The 24,235-nt window shown below is 37.4% G+C and overlaps 1 protein-coding gene across 4 annotated transcripts; it reads right to left on the minus strand.

The window, feature by feature from the left end:
• Window positions 1-499: 499 nt before the first annotated feature.
• LOC113111918 (SUN domain-containing protein 1-like) lies at window positions 500-23,982 on the minus strand. Of its 4 annotated transcripts, none has more exons than XM_026277125.1 (21): window positions 23,797-23,982; window positions 16,005-16,178; window positions 14,930-15,129; window positions 14,761-14,787; window positions 14,468-14,683; window positions 14,182-14,286; window positions 13,571-13,702; window positions 10,344-10,424; window positions 7,367-7,415; window positions 6,801-6,856; window positions 6,563-6,711; window positions 6,181-6,459; window positions 5,835-5,927; window positions 5,562-5,635; window positions 5,324-5,468; window positions 4,311-4,574; window positions 4,140-4,224; window positions 2,187-2,302; window positions 1,912-2,079; window positions 1,509-1,601; window positions 500-1,182 (listed from the first exon to the last, which is right to left on the minus strand). In XM_026277125.1, the coding sequence occupies exons 2-21, from the start codon at window positions 16,106-16,108 to the stop codon at window positions 1,051-1,053; spliced, it is 2,568 nt and encodes an 855-aa protein (XP_026132910.1). In that variant the 5' UTR covers window positions 16,109-16,178; window positions 23,797-23,982; the 3' UTR covers window positions 500-1,050. The 4 variants fall into 4 exon arrangements, with proteins under 4 accessions (XP_026132910.1, XP_026132911.1, XP_026132909.1 ...); XM_026277126.1 differs by lacking the exon at window positions 23,797-23,982 and adding an exon at window positions 23,339-23,527; XM_026277124.1 differs by lacking the exon at window positions 23,797-23,982 and adding an exon at window positions 18,569-18,734.
• Between the last annotated feature and the right edge of the window lie 253 nt (window positions 23,983-24,235).

Below are 24,235 nucleotides of genomic sequence, written 5' to 3' on the forward strand. Positions count from 1 at the left end.
TTTTTTTCAGAAAAACACCCACATCTAGTTTTGCCAAATCATTTTCAGAAGTTGATCAAAGAAGGATGAAATATGAGAAATACATTTAAAAAATGGCTAAATTTGTTGCTTGGTGCCTTTGGTAGAAAAAGTTCCTAACTTTAGCAACAAAATTGCTATTTTGTGATCGTCATCCTTCAATCTAATCGTCTACTTTGCTAGATATAGCAAATATGATACAACCAATGATAAGATAAATAGAGTAGGTTTAATCTGGCAACAAATGTAAAAACTGACACTACTGGCTATTAAAGTCTTCAGCCTAACCTCAACCCTAATGATGTACTAACTTCAGGTGCAGGGACCTCCTAAAAGACACTTCAAGGCGTTTGGTTGCATTTTTACTGTAATCATACACTATGTGTAATACAATCCAATTTAAACTTATTTTGGGGAAACAACTTCTGCACTGCAAAATAATATCTACAATAATAAACCGATTCAATCCTTTTTTAAAATAATAAAAATTAGAATTTTATTTGAAAAAGCCAACCTATGAAGACATGGGAGTTACAAAATCCTCTGCATAAAGATTATGAAAAGAATTTACAAAATACACAGTCCAATGTCACTTATATTAACTTAAAAACACAAAAATAAATAGCGATTTTTTTCTCTAGCCATTCTTAAATAGGGCACATATTAGCTAGAAAAAAAAAGAAAAGAAAAATAGCACAACTTTTTACAACATACACATTTAGACTAAAATACATTCTTCACTGGTTTGTTTGTAGTTCAGCAATTTGTCAATGCATTTTTTGCTGGTGACAATCCTGCCAAATTATATAATAAAAACGACAGAAAATAAGCATAACCCAGATGACTGACAATAGTGGAAACAGTGTGATGCTTCAGAAGAGTGCAAGTGCAGAATCTGGCGCTCGAGCCAAACAGTACATGTACCAGCATGCAATCCTTCATCAGATGTCCTCAGGTCATCTCAGGCCCGACTGTGTAACTCATGGCACATTATTCTCAAGAGCTCAACTCATTTTTTCAAATCATCTCATCTTAACTGCTTGTAAGTTCTTCATCAACAAGCTTCCCGTGAACCCGGAAACGGTACACACAGGTGTATTCAGGATGACCCCAGTTAGACAGCACTTTCATCTCAATGATCTGAAAAGCTCTCGGGACCTCCTCCTTGAGCAAGATGGAGACAGAATTAAAAGATTAGGCAATCAGTCAAGGATTACAAAAATATTTGCTGGTTAGCACAACCCTGTTAGCTACTGCTGGTAGATGACAATTACAACATTCACAAGGATAAGCCTTTTCCTCGTTTACAATTTTTTTTGCTCCTGTATCGACTTCTAATTATTTATAACAAAAAACAATTCACAAGAAACCATCAGTCAGTTACATCTTGATTTTCATGCAGCTACAGTGAGATAAATGCATAAAACAATTTAAAAATTTATATATAAATAGCCCAATACACAGGTAAACTGTGCTTGTGTGATACTTACAGATACAAAGAAGGTCTGAAGAGCATCTCCATCTTCATCATAAACAAACTGTCCGAGCAACTGCCCCTCTTCCTGCTGCTCATCATCAAGACCCTTTAAATGGAACAATAATAAAATAAAAAAAAAAAATATATTACTTTGACCCCAATTTAAATCTTAGACATGTAATATTGTGACATCTTTACTCCAGTTATGACAAAACTGAATTTTCATCATCATTACTGAAGGATCATGTGGACCTGAATACTGACATTTGCTCAACTCTACTAGATTTTATTTTCTAGAAACTGCTCTTTGAGGGTGCAATCTCTATGATATTATATAAAAAAATATCTTGGTAATATTTATTCTTTAGTCGAGAATGTGAAAACCCCGATATGATTTCAGCTCCATGTGTACTCACATATACACTGAACTCTCGTGGGGCGCTGCTGATGTTGCCGGTGGGTGACAGGGATTTGGGCATATGATCTAGAGAAAAGGCTGTAGGCACAATCTTCATTGACAACCCGACCACCAGATCACCTTGTGAACCTTTAAATGCCCAGCAGTTCCCTGGATGCACATCTGGCTGGAGGGACAAATAAAGAGAAAGGAGAGAGACTATCATTAAATTAATGCTCGACATTAAAAATAAATGTACATAAATGAAAATCAGAATTGTTAAAGTTATCAAACCTGTATGACTACACGTGGTGACTGGGAGAAGTACCACAGTGGAAGGCCAAACAGACTCAGCAGAGCAGTTTTGGTGTCAAAGGACTCTGAACAACGTGTGCTTATGATGCTGCCTCCTACAGACACACACAAAAAAAAACAAAAAAAAAAAAAAAAAAAAAAACACCACCATTCAAATTCACCACACTACACCACCCAGGTATCAAACATGCATGTATGTTAACAGCATGTCTTCCAGTCAGATAAAAAAAAAAACAGTTCAAACAAAAAGCTTTGAGTAAATGTGTTTGCACAGATGCACAAGGTAAAAATTGCACCATTGAGAGAGAGCGAGAGAGAGAGAGAGAGAGAGAGAGAGAGAGAGAGAGAGAGGAAAACAAGCAAAAACAAAACCCGTATGCTCAAGTCACATCAGTGAAATAGTCAAGGCACCAATTTTGGCCCACAAACTACTCTTCTTAAATTCATCTACTCCATGATAGAATATACAGTATGCTACAAAGATTGTATAATTTTGAAATCTGAAACAAAAACAGAATGGTTTGACTTCAGTTTTGTGAAACTATACATAAAAAATAAAAAATAAGAAAAACCCTGCATGAAATTGAAACGACAGATGAGCTGAATGAGATGCAGATTCATTCTCTGCCAGTAGGTGGCACTTACATAAATTCCTTGGTTTCCGCTGTAAACAAATCAGCGCTGCACTCATCAACTTTAATATGCATTATACAGAGCCAAGATGAAAAGAAAAAAAATACCATCTAAACTTTTCTAAAGACCTTAAGTTCACCTCAGACATGCATTCATATAAAATCCTACCCCTAATTGAACTGTGATTTGTTTACCATCTCAACTGATTTGAATCACATTTCAAACAATTTTCAACCACCTCGTGATTAATCGTTACACCCTTTCATAATCAGATTCCAAAAATGAATCTCCTGGTAGTCAAATTCTATCCCATATATTTTAAGATTTTTTATAATTAAAAGGATTACATGTTATTCACGCAACAGATATAGTTAATAACCTATCGATTCTCCCTAGTTCTTTCAGCTTTTAAAAGGCCTTTCTAAAAGAGCATACTGCATATAAACATTCAGAAAGTCTTCCAGTTTTGTGAACATTCACACCGGACGTGTCGCGTTCAATTCAAGCGGCAGTTTAAAACAGTTTATTTAATCACCAAACAGGCAAAAGTTTATTTCAAGAATTGACAGTGTCATAGTTGAGTCGGATAAAGAAAAAAAAAAAAAAAAAAAAAGGTGTTAAAATAAAATTCCCACAGAAATAGAAATAGTTCTCAAATTCTCCGGCAAGTTGTCTCATCAGAAACAAATTGCAGATGTGCATACGAATGCAAGTAATACATTCATTTCTCAGTGTAAACAGCTTCAGTGATTGTAAAGGGAGTTTTTGAGAGTGCTTGAACTCGCTGAACTGAAGTGAAAATGCTCTTTGCTCTCTTTCAGTACAATGAAATTGTTGTAATAAGTACAAATGTTGTTAAACAATTCACATTAAATGCAAAGTCTGTCGTATTACAAATATTTTATGGCATGATGAAAAATGACAAATGAATAATAGGCCTACTCAAAGATTAATTTTGAAAACTGTGCCCCCCGCCTCTTTGTATTTTTTTTTATCATCTCAAAATGGTATAAGATTATCCCAATCAAAATCAATGTGATTTAAAATTCTTTTTACTTTTAAAGTAATCAAAAAGTAGACTGCTTATTATACAAAATGTGTAATGCAGTGGATCATGCTACTAAACATAAGTTGTCATGTACTTGAGAATCAATAACAGACTACAATTTATAAGTAATCTACAGAGCACTGTCAACGCATATTGCTAGATGGAATGCATGCGATCCTTAATTCTGTGATCCTTAATTAAAACTGTAAAATTAACAAACTAGAGCCATAGAGATAAGACCAGTACTATACCTCCAGATTCCAATGCATAGTCCACCAGACCAGTGCGGTCTTCTGAATAGAGCTTTATCGCATTGTTGACAATCAACTGTACATGCTGTGGAGAAAAACAAAAAAAAGGAGCATTACATATCTAAATAGTTATTAATTTCTTAAAACACTCAGAAGTTTTCAATAGCTTACTTCCTCAGAGAGGCCTGCCTCCCCTGTGGCTTGTCGTACAGTTTGGGTGATAGTCTCTTTTGAAGGTGACTGTCCTTCCTCTACCTGAAGGGACAGGTTACCCAGAATGCTGCTCTCCAGAGCGCTGAGTGAAGCCTGCAGTTCAGTGGTGCTCACAAAGTGATCAGAAAGCCACTGTAGGAGAGATTCAGGAAGCTCCAGTTCTTCAGCTTTGTCACTGCCGTAAAACAGAGACCTGATTTCCTTCTCCACCTGCTCTGATACCTGCAGGAGCAGATCCAGGAGTTATGAGATTTTGTTCAAACAGATGGCAAAAAATATTCCATTCATCTCTTTTTAAACATTTATATGTTAATGCAAACATTAGGCCTGTAGACACAGGAGTTTACACATTCCAGTTTTCACCTGGTGGTACATAAACTTGTAAAACAATATTGTATCTGATTAATAACTTCTCATTAATAAGTGAATGTGCAAACATTTCAAATTACTGTAATGCTACCATTACATTTTGTTTGCCATTTTACTGCATTTTTATTATTACATTCGTTAATAAAGTTATATATAAAAATAAAATTCAAATACTTGAGCTATAGCAACCAGTGTGATGCAAGAAAAAAAACAACAACACTATCAATATTTATAGGAAATTGTATTTGACTATATTAGTATATTATACAAGAATTACAAGTATCAAACCCAATTAAAATATAAGAAATTTAGTCCAAATTTATGAAGCATACAAAAGTTCAGTTAATTTGTTTAGTCTTTTACATTAATCAAGTGGAAAGCCACAATTAGAGGGTAAAATTGACCTGAATTTCAAAAAGTTATAATATGGTTATAACTTAAAACATGCAATGTAATAGTAGATTTTTTATTTTAGAAATTGATTTCTTCCAGAATAAAAATGATTTAAATGCTTTATATGGGCTAGATAAGGATGTTTAAATGCCAGGTATGAAAATTAGACCCTGCAAAAACTACAGACGATGAACTGAAATGGCACTTACTGAGACTGAAAGGGAGTCCAGCTGCTCACACTTTTCTCTGCATCCCATCAGCCCCTGCACATCATCTCTGATGCGCTCCAGAGTGTCCTCTAGCCGCCTCACCTCTGCCAGCAAATCATCACTGGAGTTGCTCTCAGCCTCTTCACTGAAGAGGAACAGACACATCTTGAATATGACTTTACTGATTGAGACACAACACTGTTGACCGTTAAAAAAACAGATTGAAGATGATAATGACCTGCGAGGTTCAGGGGTGGGCGCCTCAGCCTCAGGAATATTTCTAAAAGCAGGCTCTTGTTTTTTCTGCAACTCCTAAATTAAACAAGTCAGTCATACAGCTGAATTTGCACAGATGACTCACGTGATTACTGAATCAAAGTAATTTTACATTCAAAAATCATGTGAACTGTGGCCCAAAGAGAACTCCGATCAGTGGTTTAGAGCCTTCCACTACAAAATCCTGCATGCTGATAAAGCATCTTGTGTGTTACTTGTATAATTTGTGTCGCACCTCAGTTTTGCGTGCTAACGTCTGAAGGAGAGCCTCAGCTTCAGCAAGTCGAGTGTTCTCTGACTGACGCTCTTCTGCATGCTTTTCCTGATGCTGCAGACAGAGACAGAATTGAAGATTATTCATCAAGATATTACATAATATATAACTATCAAAAAACATGCCTGTTTAACTGGAAACAATATAAAACAACCTGAGCACCCAATATTCTTTGATCTGTATTTTAAATGTGTGACTCGTGTTTGCATGTTCATTTCTACATACAGAACATCTGCCATTCCTCTTCTAATGCATGTTAAAAGTTGTCCGCATAATGGTCTTAAAATGACTAGCATTTACCAATTACCTGCTGCGTGTACTTGGCCTCTTTCTGCACCTCGCCTTTCAGCCGGCTGAATCGCTCCTCCAGCAGGTCTCCAATCCACTTTCCCAGACTCTCTCGGTCTGTGAGTCTCTCTGTGTGGAGCTCGGAGCGCAGCGTGTTATACAGACTGAGCACTTCAGTGTGCTGCTCCTCCTGCCTGAGCAAACCCCCTGTTACTCGATCCCACAGCTGAGACAAGTTGTCCTCTAAACGCATCAACCTCTCCACCTCTACTGATGACAACGACAGAACTGAGGGCCTCTGTAAAGAGGAAGACATAATAACAGACAGTCAACTTAATATTTTAGTATTGGTAGAAAGCAAGTCAATTCGACAGGATTACAATACACAAGGTAGTACAAACCTGAGTGTGTGTGTCAGGGGGAGTTTGTCTCTCCTCTGAGTCGCCCATGGAGGTGGATGGAGGGGTGACGTAGGAAGCATCACTCCACACAGTCACATTAGCAGAAGGCAGCATGGCTAACAGTCCTGATGGCCCCCAGTAGCACAAAGCTTTCAAGAAGGGCACAGAAGAAATGCATGAGAATGCAGGATCTTATTTTCATTTAGACAAATAAATCACTCATGAACAGCAAGCTCACCAAGAAACAGAAGGAAAGGTACAAGAAACAGGACTTTCGAGAACATGGGGAGACACCTGGAAGAGAACATGGACAGGTTCAAATTTTCATGTGACTAACACACTAGCAGTGTGCCGATAAAAAACAAGTGATCTAGTGATTTGTGACCATTCAGTGTGATTAAGAGACTTTATTATTATTATTATTTTTACATATTAAGCAGTTCTGTTCAAAGCAACAGTAAGGGATTCTTTCATAAACCAAATGTCAAATTTTTTTTTTTCTCATTTGCTACGAGTAAACAATTCACAAAAAATTTAAATGATAATACAATTTCATATAAAATGAAAGCTATCCAGTTATCAGACTTGTTATAATAGTCTTCCTAAATTTAATTAGTCGTCATTTAATTATGAAAAGTTGACAAACATAGGGTAAGACTACTATTATAGTGAAGATTTCAGTTGAAAATACTACCAAGTTATCAAGGAATCAAGAGTTCAATACCAATTCTATAGCCACACTGGATGTGCATTAGACACAGATAGGTAAAGAAAGAACTGATTGGAAAAGAGAGCAAAACTCACTTTGAAAAGAAATCACCAAGCCACAAGAAGCTTCCTGAGGTTGTCTTCCCTGGAAACATACAGAGTAAAGCATCAGTAAAAACAACTGAAGTCTTGATCAGCACGCACTCTTTAGGGTACAGTGCAGGGTTAGGGTGTACAGCGAGAAGTCACACACGAGATTTGCAAAAAAAAGCTGACAAATTGCACATTCCCACATCTTGCAGGCCTCCTAAAATTCTTAGAGTAAATTAAATGCATACAGAGGTCACGAGGCTACTAGTGAAAACTCTTCCAATCATCATCATCTTTTGTTTTGTTTTAACTTAAAAAGAAAATGGCCTGAGTGAAAAAGTTAATAAAAAAAATTAATTGTGAAAATGGAAAAATAAAAACCTCGAGAAGAATTGCACCAAGCAAATAAACTGCTAAAACACCTGGTTCTGAAACAGAGGCTGAAATAAAGGGATGGAGGAGTTTAAAACTAATTTGGAGATGAACCCAGCAATGCAGCATTTATTTCACATGCAAAGAGGTGGTTTACATACATTTCTTAGAGGCCCTTTCTGAGTCATCGCATCTAATGCCGCGTTTCCACCACAGGAACTTTACCCAGGAACTAGGGACTTTGGACTGGTACTTGGTGTGTTTCCACCGCAGGAACCAGGAACTAAAAGTTCCGGGTAAAAAAAAATGCCCCTCAGAAAGTCCCTGCTGGCGAGGTGGTACTTTTTCAAAGTTCCGGGAACTTTCGGGGGCGGGACTTGGGCGCTAAACATCCTGATTGGTTGAGTTCACGCAGCATTGGTTGAGTTAAACCACCAATTATTCGGATCATTTTCAAAATATTACTGTTGTTGTGTCATGAAATGTAATTTTAAAAGTATTTCAGGCGAGAATGTAGTTGTTTAAAACTCAAATCTGTGGTTTATTTATAAAGACAGTGCCTATTTAAAAATGTGTTTCGCCGATCTCAGAGACGGTGAGCTCCACGCAATCAGCGGGAGTTCAGTGATCATCTATCCGATGAGAAGCAGCCTCACCTCGGATAGACCTTCTGATATGTGCCGCTGGCTCTGATGTCTCTGTAGTGGTTAAACAAAATATAATTCGTTTTGGGTAACTCTAACAGGTTATCTTTGGTCTGTATTCAATTCATCTATATGCTAAAATGAAAATAAAAAAGGCAAATTTATATAATATTTAGGGCCGGGACTTTAACGCGTTAATTGAGATTAATTAATTACACAAAAAATAACGCGTTAACTAAGATTAATTACAGGAAAAAAAATTCCCGCATTTTAATAACTTATTTTTGCACCGCGGAACGTTTCTCACTGGATGAGTTTCAGCGGACCGATTATACTGGAGCACCAACTAGCGTTCGTAAACTTCCCATATCACCGCAGCACATTGAGCCTCAAGGATCACCTTACACTTTATGTTGAACTATGTATTATTTTTTATTGAACTCTTTATTATTTTGGCCAAGGTTATTGAGAGTTGGACTTAGTATGTTATGGCCTCTGAAGCAACAGAGAGATGTTTTCTAATAGTCAGTGTTTCCAATGTTCTGAATTTAATTGACAGTATTGTATTTTACTTAAACACTTTACAGAAGGTTCCAGCACCTATAAGCTTCCTGAATTTCTGAAATGTACTATTTCTAAATTGTTTCTAAATATGCTATTCCTACACTTCATTGCAAAAATTGCACTGGTCTGCTAGACTTGGTTGAACAAAGATAAACAATATTTACCTCAGAGAGGAAAATTGCAGTAGCCAAAGCGAGCTGACTGCTGTTATCTAGAACAGCTGCTGTTTGCAGAATTACCGGATGTGTGTCACCCTACCAACATTCACACTAGGTCAACGTCACCAATTTGCTTACATTTGATTATGGACTTCACTGGTGCAGCATACTGAATCTCTCTTCATTTTACTTCAATGTTTTCAATATTTAAAATATTCAATATACGGTGGGTGGTCTTTTGTAATCAAGACCCCATTGCAACCGTAAACAAGAGCTCTAATAGGAATATTGCTTGAATGTACTGAATATGAATGAACAAAAAGGTTGCAAGATAAGAAAAGATGCTTAGTTATAACTACATTTGAAAAGGAAAGAGATTCCCAAATGGAACCAGAGCATCAGCACCACAGAAAACAGAACAAAGAAAAAGCCATGCAAGGTTGCCAGAAAGCTCTTCACAGAGACAAACCCACACCTGCCGGGGAGAAAACTGCCCTGACCACAACCTGAAAACCATCAATGCAGGGAAGGAGCTCACAGCAGCATTAACTAACTACTCCCAAACCATAAGCTTGGAATGACTAAGATTGTAAGAAAGATGATTATATAACCTGTGGGCGACCATAAGGTCACTACAGGCTTCTCTTCCTGTGAAGAATGAGGGTCCGTTGCAAAATTATGCTTCCTTTTGCAGTCATCACCTGTCAGAATCGGTGTACGGTTGAAAATGACACAAACTGAGTGTTAAAGTTCTACTCCCTCAACATTTGTTGTGCTTTTAATCTTGTCTTAATCTTAAATACTTTTTTTTTTTTTTTTTTTTAATCTACACTAATATATACCCTGCGGTGAAAATCAGATCCCCAACACTGGCCAATAAATCAATTAGCAGTCATAACTTATTTGAAACCACGTAAGTGGCCAAAAAAAATTGCAATGCTCATGCACAGGCAATTTGATGTATTGATTACAATTATAATTAATGTTTACAAATGCATTCCCAATGGAAATGTGCAATACTACCATATAGTTTACCCAAAAAAAATGTATCTAAAAAGGCAGCATGATTAACTGGCACAATTAAAACTATAACTTACCAAAAAATGCTGTTATTCAGTCATCATTTACTCACCCACATGTTATTCCAACCCTGTGTGCCTTGTTCCTTACGATGCACAACTTTAAATATGAACACCTAAAGATTTGAATTGGAAGAATATCTAAAAGTGAAGTATGTGTACTTACACAGTACGCTGCTGATCTTCGGTCGTTCCTTTTGCATCACTACCTCTTTAACACTCATACTGCTGAAGTATTTCTCCTTGCCTATGATGAAGAACAGAACAAACAGACAAACATCAGATAAAGCCAAGACTCCTTCGCAGTTCTGTACCAGTCTTCTTCATTCCTCTAATCCCAGCTCTGCATAGACAGACTCCAACAAGAGAGATTTGCATGTAACCAAGGCAGTGCTCATGGTGGACAGGCGCATTTGTTTATGCACGGTGTAATCATGTTTCGAAGAAAAATCTGGAAGGGGGAAAAAACGTTGTAAGTTCTAGCAGCTGTAGGAGGTCAAACAACATGGAAGAGACTAAAGTGGCCTGTTAAAAAAAGTGAGAGGATGAGAAGGGTTCATCAGAAATCACTGTTCAGGTGTAATGGGATAATAAAAGAGAGTTACATTTGCTACTCCTGAGACAGACTTCCACTAAGGGACTACATTTACAAAGACAGAAAGAAGAGACAGGTGCACTAATGCAAAACCTAATAGACCAAAAAAAAAAAAAAAAGTGATTGTCTCACACCCTGTTTTGCATTTGAGCACCTGTCACCTGTCTCAACCAGAAACAGATCTGCAGCTAAAGCAAGAGTTACACATTTTTTTCAACTAAACTATAAAGTAGAAAAACTATAAAATAATTTAAAAGGACGTGGGGTTTTGAATGTTGCATTCAATTTCAGATGTGACTGAAAACCCACTTCAACCTTTAGGGTGACTTTAACATTATAGTTTTTAAAGGGGGTCATATCACATTGCTAAAAAGAACATTATTTTGTGTATTTGGTGTAATGAAATGGGTTTGTGGTTTAACGTAAAAAAAAAATAATTCCATATTCTGTACAATATTGTTTCTCTATGCCCCGCCTTTCTGGCCATTTTACAAAAGCGAGGTGTATGCTTATTTTCCAGCTATCCAGTCCACTGATTGGCTGAATGCCTCTCAGCATGTGACAGAAATGTTACGTCCCTTACCATACTGTGATGCAGAGTGTCCCAGCGGGAACACAGAAGCAATAAAACCCATTATAAATGGAGGCATTTGTTGCATCCAGTGGGGACAAAATTAGATGATAATGATTTACCTTTTCACGTGTTGCATGCGTATCGTGCTGTGTAAACAAAACCATGCCTGTATTTGTGATCCGAGAGACAAACAAGCTCTACTCTACATGGCTCAAAACTCATGTTTGAATCATCAGAGGCAAATCCTTTACATACGAAAACATACTTCCAGGCTGCGAGTCAGAAGCGCCAGACTGTCCGTTAAAAGGTGGAATTGCCGCATTTTATAGAAACAGACACTGGCATTGTAGGCTGCTCTCACAGAAAGCAGTCCTTGTCCTCCACAAAATGCGCTGCACACATCTGAATATTTGGGTTGAACAGTTCTGGAACAGTTTTGTAATTACAACTTAACCTATGATTTCTAGTTGTGTCCTCTTTTGGAAGGCCAAACAAAGTAGCTTCACTTTCACAATGAAACGCCATCTCCACAACATGGCACTGCCAGCAACAAAACTACAGCGAGAATAAAAGTTAGGGCTTCTTTCTTTGCATGAACATTTGGGTGGCATGATGAAAATCCTCCCACACTGTGACATAGACATGTGGGGGAGTGTTAGAATGAGTCGTTTTAGGTAGGAGTGGTTGATTCTTAACTTTGATAAAGAATATATTTTTGGATTTGAGACTTCAGTCTTGTCAACTTTACAGATCTTCTTTATGCACCAAGAACTTGTTAACACTCCAAAGAGAAAGGAAAAATTTTAAAATCCGAGCATTAAATGTTAAAAGCACCGATGCGCGGCAACCACAAGCTCAGTTCATTTTCAACAGAAGAGAAGCGGCAGACGAGCAGAGTTTATTAATAGTGAAGATTCTTTGCTAGGGATGCTTGCCAGATGAAAATAATTTATATATTTTATATATATATATATATATATATATATATATATATATATATATATATAGTGTGTGAAACAGACGTAAGGTTGTTTGCACCTTGTGCAATGTGAAATTAGTTTACAGCTTTCTCAAGCACTTTGTGATGAAATTTTGGAAACCGGAGATGAGCCCCTTGTCTAATGCACCACCTGGCTTGAGAAACCCGTACTAAAAGACTTACTTTTAGTCATTATTTTATTTGCGTAGGACACATATTCTGAATGCCTTTGGCAGAATTCAAATGAGCCATTTTAATTATTAATTCCAAGATTACAGGGAGACTAATCTAGACTAAATTTTTTTTATCTATGCCCACCACAAACAAACAAACAAACACACCAAACAATAATTTATTTATATATTTACACATTTATTTAAACACATTTATTTATTTAGTATTAATTAGACTGTTGATTGCATCATCACTGCTCTTCGGTGTTTATAAACGAACTGATAAGGATCTAACTGTGGAACTACTTTCAGTTTTAGTTGGTTTGTAATTAAGTTTTCCATAAACTTCATCACAATGGAAGTTAAAGCAATAGGTCTAAAGTCATTATTCTCCCATGGACAAGATTTTTTAGGAACAGGAGTAATAATTGCCTTCTTCCATAGAGTAAAAAGAGAAATGAGAAATGGTTTGATTTCCGTTTTTCCGTTTTGTTTAAGTAGAAAATCAAATGACCAAAAGATACACTGACCACTTTAATTCAAGTCCACCATGATAAAAACCCACTTACCAACCTGGTTTACGAACGGATTCATTATTGCAACTTCAATTTCAAGCTGACGGAATGCCAGCAAACCAGATATCTTTTGTATGATGCCTGCAAGGATACCATAAAGGGGCTGTTTACATCAGGGCTCCTTAACTACATTTGTTTTGAGGGTCAGATTATTCAAGTGGAAACTTAAAAATTGTTTTCTATTGTCAAATGAGCCCCAGTCCACCAATTAACAAATTTCTTTAATAACAATTTCCTGCGAACAAATGTGTGAATCAACAATCAAGAGCCTAGTTAAGAACTAACATTCCTATAAAAGCTACAACAAAACAGCCACAAAATCCCTTAAGTTAATGATTTTCTCTTGAAATGACTTGGGAGTGTGACATCATGAGTGTAACGAGTTCTTTAAGAATAAGCAATTGCCTGTTTCTGGCTGTTTGTACAGTGTGAACCGTAGTTCTGTTAATAAGTGGACATAATATCCAGGCACCAGAGGGTTTTAGAGAAAGCGATACCTCCATTAGCACAGCCATTGGTTGCTCTCTTCTGCTGCACAGACTGCAGTGTCTTCCTCAACACAGTGGCTGTAGAGCAAGCGATTCCCTTACAGACTCGCACACACCACTGCAGCACTGATGACAGCAGGCCTGGACAGACATGGACTGATATTAAATCAACACAATGTGTTGCTGATCAAAATATCTGAAAGCGATAGAGTGGTCAGAAAAGACTGTGAACAGAGACTGTGGTTGTGGACAACATCACACATGCAAAGCAGCCTGCTGGGTAAAGAAGTGTGCAGATCTGTACAGGTCTAAGTCCTAAAATCCAAATCCATCTAAACAATTATCCAGGCTTTATAAATATAACACCACAAAACAAAAGTTTCCTCACCCTTGATATATACCAAGGTGTAAAACGCATCTTAAAATAATGAAAAGGCTATGGAAAATGTTTCCATTATTGACACTTGACACTGTAATTCTAGATCATAATTTGAACATGGGCTAGTCTCAAGGTCTGACAGTGACATGCTGAAAAGAAAAAGACCCAAACAGCCATAAACCATCTAGTGAGGAACCCCACAGCCTGGAGAGGTGAACAACAGACTAACCAAGGCTGATACCTTTGAGCAGTGCCATCTGCATCAGTAGTCGGCATATGTACACTACAAAAGCAGCAATTCTCTTTCGGTTATGAAGGCATGTCTCAGACAATATCCCCAGCACACCTGTAGACACAATGAAGTCAAGCCTGCACATTCCCTTCAATAATATTCAGCATCCAAAGACTGAATGACTCCGAGCCCATTTCTGAAGACCAGGAGAAACCTGACCACATCATATAAGGGGTTTGACATAACAGGAAAAGGGGAAACAGCTGATTTCTAGTGCTTTATCAAACTGTCTCACCTGGCTTGTATTTTCGATTCTTGTCCCTGCAGTACAGCGTAGTGTTTGGGAAGGAGGCTGTGCTGGGTGGACCCTGATGCCCAGTAGCATCATGAAGGGAACTGTTGTTCTTGGATGGAGAGGCACTGGGGAAGTCTTTGGAAATGTAGCCATTCTGTGCCGTAGAGGTCTGTGTTTTGGCCTCCACTGTGCTGTAGTGTGCAATGATTGTCTGGTCTGAAATAAATCCAATAAAACTTAATACAGCCCCAAATTTAAAATAAATAAATAAATAAATAAATAAAAACACTTACCCTTAACATCACAGTCTTCATCCAAACCTAATAATGACAAAAAATAAAAAAAATAAAAAAAATAAATAAAATAAAATAAAATCAATGCTTCAGTTGTCCACCAATCTCAGTTCATTTCAACTCAAGGAGTATCATATGATGGCGATCATGAAGGTCTGCTGGCACTGACCCCAGAAGCTGTCGACGAGGGTGTGTTCCTGTATGGAGGACTCCTCTAAGAAAGAGGACAGCAGAGAGGCATTGCTGGGCGCACAGCTGTTCAGGGTGCTGTTATGGGCCTGCAGGATTGACGTTGAGGCAGACCTAGGAGTTTGAACAATCTGTGGTGTCCCTGAAACAGAGTGATGAGCCCTTCTGCTCTTCAGTGTCCTGCAAGACAGAGACCGAACAAGAAAAGAGCGAGGACGGAAAACCGAATCAAAATATTGCTTATACTTGAAGTCAGCTTGTGTCTGTATGGTGTATAAATAAACTGTTTTAGACCGCTCATCGAGTTGAACACGACTTGTCCGGAGTGTGTGACAGGTGAGTTCTCATTGACTCAGCACTGCTCTTTTATGTTAAGTAGATAATCACTTAAGTGTTCAATAACAGAAGCAGTTCAAGTGTGAGAGTAAACATTGTGCTGGTATAAGTGTAGGGCCCTATGTTTCCCGCGATGCAGAAAACGTGAATGGAATCGCAGAATCCATTCATAAAATCTGAATTCACAGTTTAAGGCATGACACGTAAAATTAAAATGGAAAAAAAACAAATCAAGAAAAATAAAAAACCTACTACTACTACTACTACTACTACTACCACCACCATCATCACTACTACCCCTCAGTATTAATTTTAAAAACTATTGGTTAATTAATCAGTATTGGCCAGTGTGGTCCAACCTTGCTATCAGTATCGGCAAAATCCAATATCGGTCGACCTCTATTTAATAATGCCGGCCAGAGGACCTCTAGTGGACACAAAGTAACTGCATCTGTGTGTGGCTAATTCTGCAACTTCATTAGATTTGACTTAACTGGCCACTGGAATCATAAAACAAATAATTTAAATTGTAGCTTTTCTATTTCTACACTTAGTTACATTTATTTTGTCTGTTTCTTTATGCCAACATTTAAGGTCAAACTAAAGTTCCTGAAAAGAAAATACATTTTGCATTATAATAAGATGGCACTAATGGTCTAATTCTTATCAAATTTAGTATAATAATCCCCTGCTAATTTTCAAGGACAAACTGCACTCACTGGTCACGGCTGAAGGAGGCGCTGTGGTTTAGAGATGAGTCAAGCAGACTGTCGTCTCCATAGTGACTTGGGTTGGTGTGCAGACGGAGACTGCGTCTGGACATCCTGGGTGACTTGTAGATGGGCCCAAACCAGAGCTCCCGCTCAAAGTCTTGTTCTGAAGAGTAGCTGGAACTGATGGAGACCGACAAAAAGCACTAATTAAGACTAATTAGGATCAGCTACCATAGAAGAGATTTATGCTGCCTTCGCATGCTATCAGAGATTTCCTATCTCCCACTTGTGATCGATTTCATTTAGATATTCACTATTTGCTTAAAGTGGTCTTGCATTTGAGGTAGGGATGTCAACAATTAATAGATGATCGATTAATTGTCGATAAGAGATGCAATTGATTAAAGCTATCGATGGTCGGTTAACCGATTTAATGTTGGGCTGTGTGCAGTTCATGCGCAGAACACGTGCGAGCGGCTGTGAGTGATGGTAAAAGTTTATAAACTAATCATTTATTCACAATGTACAAACTAAGCTTTTAATGTGGTTTCAACTTTAAAAGGACATTTAAATGGAAACAACACAAAAGTTATTCATGGAAAGCAATAGAAATGTAGTAACTAAGTCATTTCATCAGATACTGGTTTCTTATGTGTGCTTTGCATTTGCTGTGGGACACAGGACAGAAAGGCTCTTACAACTCGTTAATTCATTCCTACGACTTATTAATTTGTGGCAACTGTCCATGTTTCATTAATTTTGTTCCCTAAATAACCCATGATTTAACAAATAAGAGAACAAATGAATAAATTGTTTACCACATAAGAGATGCGAAAACAGTGATTAAAAGTGAAAGATAATAAAAACCTGAGAAATTAGAGGGTTAGACTGAAGATTTAGGAAAAGAAACAATGCCTAAATGTTACTGGATTTGTGTAAATTCGTGACCAACTGGCAAACCAGAACAAAGCTACATATATGTAGGCTATAGGCTCGAACAGCATCAAGAGGCATGATCGCGATCTAACATTTTCCAGTTAACCTATTATTCCTCTAATAAACAAAGCTTTTATACCACACTTGTCAATCAGAGCTTATAGTTTGTAAATAAATAATTGCTGGATTCAAAACAGCAATTAATAGGAGCCGTGACCAACTCTGACAATATGTTTTCCCGGAGCATTCACTGATGTCACTGAACGGTGACGCCACAAAAAGCATCGTTCACAAGTTTCTGCATGGACCAAACAAGGGCACAGGTTCTCAAGCCCTGGGACAAAATGGGATACTTTAAGGAAAATGTATAGCCCATTTAAGTCATAGGCCTAACATAAAAAGAAAAGTTTGTTTTCATACATTTTTTAAATATGCAAAATATCTGATTAAAATAATTAAAATAACGGATTTAAAACAGAAGTGTGGCAGTGCTTCATAATTAATTCAACATCCATAACATTCAAATGCATTGCGAATATGGAAACATTTGGATTTGTGCTGAATGAGACCGGAGCAATAACCTCCAAATAAATCTAGCCAAAGCAGCGCTCGCGCTTCCACATCTGCACCCATGCACTGTCATGATCTAATGCACGGTATGCCAGATTTTTAAAAGCCAAATAGGCCTACCGGAACACAAAAAATAAAATCTGACATTTTCCAGAACAGAATTCAGAAGGATCAAATTAAGTACCGGTCATAAAAATCACATAAATAGATTTAATGTGAGCAACAGTGCGTTTTGCTGCAGAGCACAGCCACACACGCACCACAGTTACGTTTGGGATCATTTTATTTTAAATGCCATAAAGTCAGTTTGAAACATTGCAATTGTGTTTTAAAATACAACGAGCACCACAAAAACATTTAAAAAGGCACGTTCAGCAGTCTCCGTGTGGGATAGGAAACAGTCAAAGTAAAATGATCTCATACTTATGGCACGCTCTCTTCATTTTATCAAATGATTATAATCAAACCTATTTTATAATCCTGCTACTACCATTTTATTCAGATTAAAACAAGTGATTTAGCAGAAAAACACACACATACATATACATACACACACACACACACACACACACACCAAGCAAAGACCAAGTGAACAAGTGAAGAATTTGGTACACATTAAACCTCCACAACAGAGAAAATAAACTCCAATCTCAAACACTCAAAACAAAAGAAATCAAAGCCATCCAGTAAAACTGGAACGATGGGTCTGGTCATTTTACAACTAACTGTGCCCAGCCACCATTTCTAAACTCAAGCCAAGGGTTCAAGGACAGTAACAACTGCCATCTCTCTAGAAACAATCCCAGCATTCACGTCTGAACTTTGGAGCCGCTCTGCTTGCTTGAGGTCTGACAGTGTGACAAAGGACATACAGACAGCAGCAGCTGAGCAAAACATGCTAAACAGTAACCTGACAATGTATAATTAACGTCAGCTTACCGCTGTTAAAATTCCAGCCAGCCTTAAATCGATACCAACAATAGCATTAGCATTAAAGCTAAGGCTTCCTGCAATACACTTGAACACAGAAAAAAAAAACAAAAAAAAACAGGTGTAATACACACAGCAGCGTCCAGCCCCAGCTCTCCAGATCCCATGTGTCGTCACTGGTCATCCCATGGAACAATCACATTACTGCATACACACACGCTTCCACAGACACAAGGAGATCTGGAGGGATCAAGCAAATTAAGAAGGCTTGCTCTACTTCCAGTGTAGAGCTCCTGCATATGTGACATGTGAGCCACTAAACGTTCCCTGTCCCTCCCTCATTATCCTCAGGATCTCTAACACTATAAATTTTAAAGGCACTTCACTGTACTTTGAACATGGGATGAATTGCATCTGTAAAAGTGCTTAAAAAGTGATTCAGCAAAGAAATTCAGAGGGGTGCCCAGTATTCACCCTGTATTAATCTCTGGTGATCCAATCACATGTGATCAGCTAAGACACACCATGGCTTACACTTTGCAGTAACATGAAGGAGTGAACAATGTTTTGCTGATCTAGGGTCAGTGTGAGTGTGTTTTGGGTAAGTTAATGGATCCGTTTTTATGCCTCATTTATACTACAAATACTTGAATTTCTGGATGTTTATTGCAAATACTTCTGAATTCAGTTTTTTGGTTTGGCCCAAATTGCAAGAATAACTGTGATTATCTTTACAACTGTGATAATCAATGCACGAATCCAATCTTTTTAAATCTATAAATTTTTTGGCCCATCTGTTTACATTCCCTTTAGACACGACTGGTATCCGATATCTGCGTTTACATTAATTCCCAGCCAAAAGGATTGTCTGCAGTGATCGCTTTACTATGCACATGGTAGACCCTTGTGTTTTAAATGACCATGCTATTCAAATGAATTATATAATTCATGTCGAATGGCCATTATTATTTACCAGCATGGACAACGGCTGTTATGGATGTTTTGCAGCACAAAATCTGAAAGGATAAAGACCGGAAAAATAATCCCCTCAAGTTATCACCGCATTGCGGAGAAATATAATGTAGCTTTAAGCGGTTGTATTTTCAAAATTCACGGGGCAGGTGTTGAAAACCATCTACTGAACGTGCAATTTCTTATCTATAAAAAGTTTCCATCTCGAAATGCAAGCGCATACAGCAAACCAGCATTTAAACACCATTAAACATCTTTGAGCAAACAGGTCGCCCTCGCATTGGGAGCTGTGAGTGAGAATTGGATGTGAGTGTTTAGACGTATGTCAGATTTCCAGATATCGGATGTGTATCCGCTTAAAATCCACATTAGGAAGTGGCTAAGACGGGATGCAAAATTTCAGTCAGTGATCACCAATGGTCATTCTTCTTGACCTGTCCGGAGACAAATTTGCAGTGGCAAATGAGTGGAAACCAATTCAGTCTTAAACAAAGAACCACTCATCTGTTTGAGGGTTCTGGCAAGATCCCACATGACCATGTGAAAACTAAATGGTACCAATATGTATTGGGTACAACCTATAGAAAAATTTCGGTAGCACTTTATTTTACAGTCCTGTTCCTCATGTACATACTATGTACTTATTATAGTAATTACAATAACTATGTAATAACTAGGTACTAACCCTGAACCTACCCCTAAACCTAACCCTACCCCATGTAGTTACCATGTGTTACCAGAACTTTCTTAGATAAATACACTAAGTACACTATAAGTACATGTTAGTACACGTACTGTAAAATAAAGTGCAACCAAAATTTCAATTGAAGTCTGACTGTATTTACACACACAAACAACAAACCAAAGTAGTAGTTAGAAGTCTACATTACATTTGAATATTATATTTTCTAAGCATTAAATCTGTAATTTGTGCACAGCAGACATTGAACGCTTCAGCCAATTACTTGACATTATTTTGTACTGTAGTCATAACATGATTTTGACCGGTATGAAATCACGCTATTTATCTTTTTACACTATAGATGGCAGCAATCAGGCCAAAATACATGATAAATTCTAATCTTTTCTGTTTCCACTATTTACAAGTATATAGAAGATATGTATATAGAGTTCATCATGACTGTTATTAGTAGGGCTGGGAAAATAAATTGATGCATCGCGAAGCAAGAAATTATTCATGATTTTCCGAGTGCATCGCGATTCCTTCTTGACTCAATCCTGAGCTTAGTTTTGAACAGCAGATGGCACTGCATGCTTTAGAAACAACTGTACTCTGCTCTTTTCCAAATCCTTACACACACTTGAACCTTGAAGTGAATTACAAGGGTGTTCACAGTGGACTGTGTTTACATTAAAGAGCCAGTAAGATGAAAATTCTAAGCTTCCTATCACTGTTTATAAGTCCTGTACATTAGGTTTAAATCCATCCAAGGTTAAAAAAAATTGTAATTTTGTCAAAATATCATTTTAAAATTACATCAATTCTCAGAGATCCCCAAACGGTTCGCGCGAAGCTGTTCAAAAGATTCAGTTTCCTTAAACCCTACCTTTCGGTTGCATACTGTGTTCTGATTGGTCAACTAACATAGTCAGGTTTGATTGGTTGTTCCGCACACACCTCCACGGTAAACTATGCGTTAGCATCTGTTTGGGGTGAATTATGTCTTATTCCTCTCACTGCGAAGCAAACAGTAAAATAAAAAACTTGAACAGTCTCGCTGCTTTTTCTTCTGTGTGGGTGTATTCAAGCCGCGCACTTCAGTTTGAATCTGAATAGCGCGTTCAATGCGGGGGTGTGGTCACATTAGATATAGTGAAGGTAGACGTGAAAAACAGACATCGCGTTGTTTTCATATGGATTAATTTATCACAGAATATCTGTTTTCGGCAGCACTTGTTTAGTTTTAAAGTAGACATGTCAAGCTTTCTATAGATATCTCTCATGTCTCTTCGTTGAGAATTCACGGAGTTACACTTCATTTTAATGACGTTTTTGCAAACGAAGATCAGTGCAGAGAAAGGCTGCAGACAGCACACATACTGATAAGATGCTCGGGAGAGAACAAACACAACATCATAATCATACTTCGCGTTGTGATTCGGAGATGCTCGTTGTTCTAAATAAAGTTGGTAATGAACCCTCTTTTATGGCCAAACGCTTTGAAAATCACACTGTACTCACCGAGATTAGAAAAGCAGTCATCAGTGAAATGTTGTGAACACAACAAGGATTTGTTGTACTGCTCTGGTATTGTGGTAAAAATGAATTTTAGCCATTGGTTCTTCTGATCTTCATTCTTTGGCAGTGAAAATAAAACAAACTTGCCTTTACAATTAAAAACACACTGTCTCCTCGACATAATGCTATCACACCAACCAGAGCGTGTGTGTGTGTGTGTGGTGGGGGAGGGGGGGCAGGTCAGAGCTTCGTTTCTCCCAAGACGGTAGGCGGAGATTATTATGCAAAGTGTTCCTACTGACGTACATAAAGATGGGCAAAAGATTTGAAATCTATAACGACTCGTTTCAGCGATTCAGAGTCGACTCCTTACTTTAGAAGCAAATAACTTTATAAATCATGTACTTTTTGGTTTAATTACTTTGCACATTGTTTACACTGATGGACAGCTACATCATACACTGCAATACAGGTAATTTTTGATTTCCCATCTGTGTGGCTCTTTAATCTTGTGAAATAAAAGCATTCCGTGCTGAGTCGAAATTAACATTACTCGACTTGTCAAAAGCACAAGTGCTCTTTAGCAATTATAAGCATTTGAGAGTGTGTTTAAAATCTAGATTAGAGCTGTATCTGCTGTTAAAATCTAAACTTGGAATAGATTCCAGAGGAATCAATCCACAAATCGATTCTTCATCAATTTATCGTCCCAGCCCTAGTGATTAGACAATGCAAGATTTTTTTTGTTTTGTTTTAAAGAATTACAATGATGCTCTAAAATCCAAGAGCATTTATGAAAACATAAAGAAACAATGTAGGAGAGTGGTAATGTGCAAACAGTGAGAAACTACATTATAATATCGGTCACTTTCCACTTTAACTATTTGTGCAGTGTGCGCATGTCAAAAATCTATTCCTATTTGAAACTTGTGACATTAACGTGCACATCAACCCGATCACTTTATTAAACACTACTGTACATTCAGATTCATTAATCGGAATGAATATGGTCCAAAAATTTTGCATGTAAAAAGGTAGCCATCGTGGGTCATGCAGCAGACTTCTGCTGACTAATAACAGGTAGATCCAGGTGTAGGACAGGAAGAATGGAGAAAGTTCACACTGTTCATCTACATACTACTGGCATTGTAGCAACGCAAATCTGGTTGAAAAATCAGCAAATCCTTTGTGTGATGCAATAGGTTTGACGGGACACTTTCACACGAGTGCATAGATTGGCTCTTCTTGGAACATCATCCTCTCACACCAAGATCACAGTAAATGCTGGACTCTCATGCATCAAACTATAGTGGAAAAAAATCGATGTACTAAATAATGTAGTCTCAAACCCAAACAGAATACAAGACAACAATAAAATAATCAGTTATCTTATATTCTAATTACAATACTAAAAATAAAACTAGGCAATGAAAAACAGTCCAAATAACTACTAAGAAAAACAATACTCTTCAATTCATATGAGAGCTACAAAAATTGGCTACTGATCTAACGTCTAACGATCTAACTAACTTAACAGTGGCTGTGAGATTGCAATAAGCATACGGTTTCACACAATCCAATGTGGATACGGTTTACATATAATAGAAATGATATACAAGAATGTACACTTAAAGCAACTGTGCAGTTAATCGACCATAAGTGCATTACAATGTTCCATGATAATGCGCGGAATGCGGCGTCTTCGCTTTATACAGAAAAACAAGAGACTCACTCAGACAGGTCTGGGGCCCTCCACCTCAAAACCGGCCTCCCACAAACGAAACATCACCAGTATCACCGGCCTCCCACAAACGAAACATCACCAGTATCACCGTTAAACCATTATAATCCATATGTGGCCTTCTCTCATCCTCGCATCATCCAGAGAAACAGCCGATTGAACCAATGAGAAGAGCATTGGCCTACCGCCGCGAAATACAAACACTCATCTCTAACGTTCCATCTGACAGACAAGATAAGACTCAGCATTTCATAAACGGATATTCTAAAGCCTCATGTTACAGAAACAACTAAATTAAATGCAAATAAACCCCATAATAAACACACCAAAAATAAATAATAAAATAAATAATAATAAAAAAAGATACGTTCAGGTAAATATTGACTCAACAGCACCTGTCGCAATTGACTAGCAAGTTAGCAGTACAAAGAGAAGTTAAAGTCACTTACCTGAGCTTAAACGTTTTAGTTTTACTCTCAGATGAAACACAAAGGAATGAACTGCAGTTAGGTTATAAACGTGTGTGCGTTAGTTTGCGTTCACTTCACAGTACAATATTATTCAGCAGCGATAACGGTGTTAAGCCGTTTCTCTAATCACGCCTCAGGTGGCTAATTTCAATATCACGTCACGCACTTGAGCTTGAGAAACAACGTCATATCCGCCAAGTGCTACCTCATTATAAATTCAATTATAACACCTTAAAAATACTAAAAACGCAATTATTACCTTGTTTTTCTTTTTGACAGGGCGTCAGTGTTATTTATTAATAATAATTAGTTTATTGTAATATATGTAATGATAGACTTTTAAAAATAGATTTTATTTTTTTGACATTTTTATTTACAATTTAAAAGATTAAAGTGTTAAGTGATACATTAAAGTGTA

Source organism: Carassius auratus, chromosome 12 (assembly GCF_003368295.1).
Source record: "Carassius auratus strain Wakin chromosome 12, ASM336829v1, whole genome shotgun sequence".
In the NCBI taxonomy this organism is placed as follows: Eukaryota; Metazoa; Chordata; class Actinopteri; order Cypriniformes; family Cyprinidae; genus Carassius; species Carassius auratus.

Bases quoted from the DNA above. Each gene is read 5' to 3' on its own strand.
- LOC113111918 (XM_026277124.1), bottom strand. From the start codon at position 18,618: ATGACCAGTGACGACACATGGGATCTGGAGAGCTGGGGCTGGACGCTG. The intron at 15,130-16,004 runs GTGAGTGCAGTT...TCTGTCTTGCAG, and splicing joins GCCTCCTTCAGCCGTGACCA to GACACTGAAGAGCAGAAGGG. The intron at 6,460-6,562 runs GTTTGTACTACC...TCCTCTTTACAG, and splicing joins CCCCTGACACACACACTCAG to AGGCCCTCAGTTCTGTCGTT.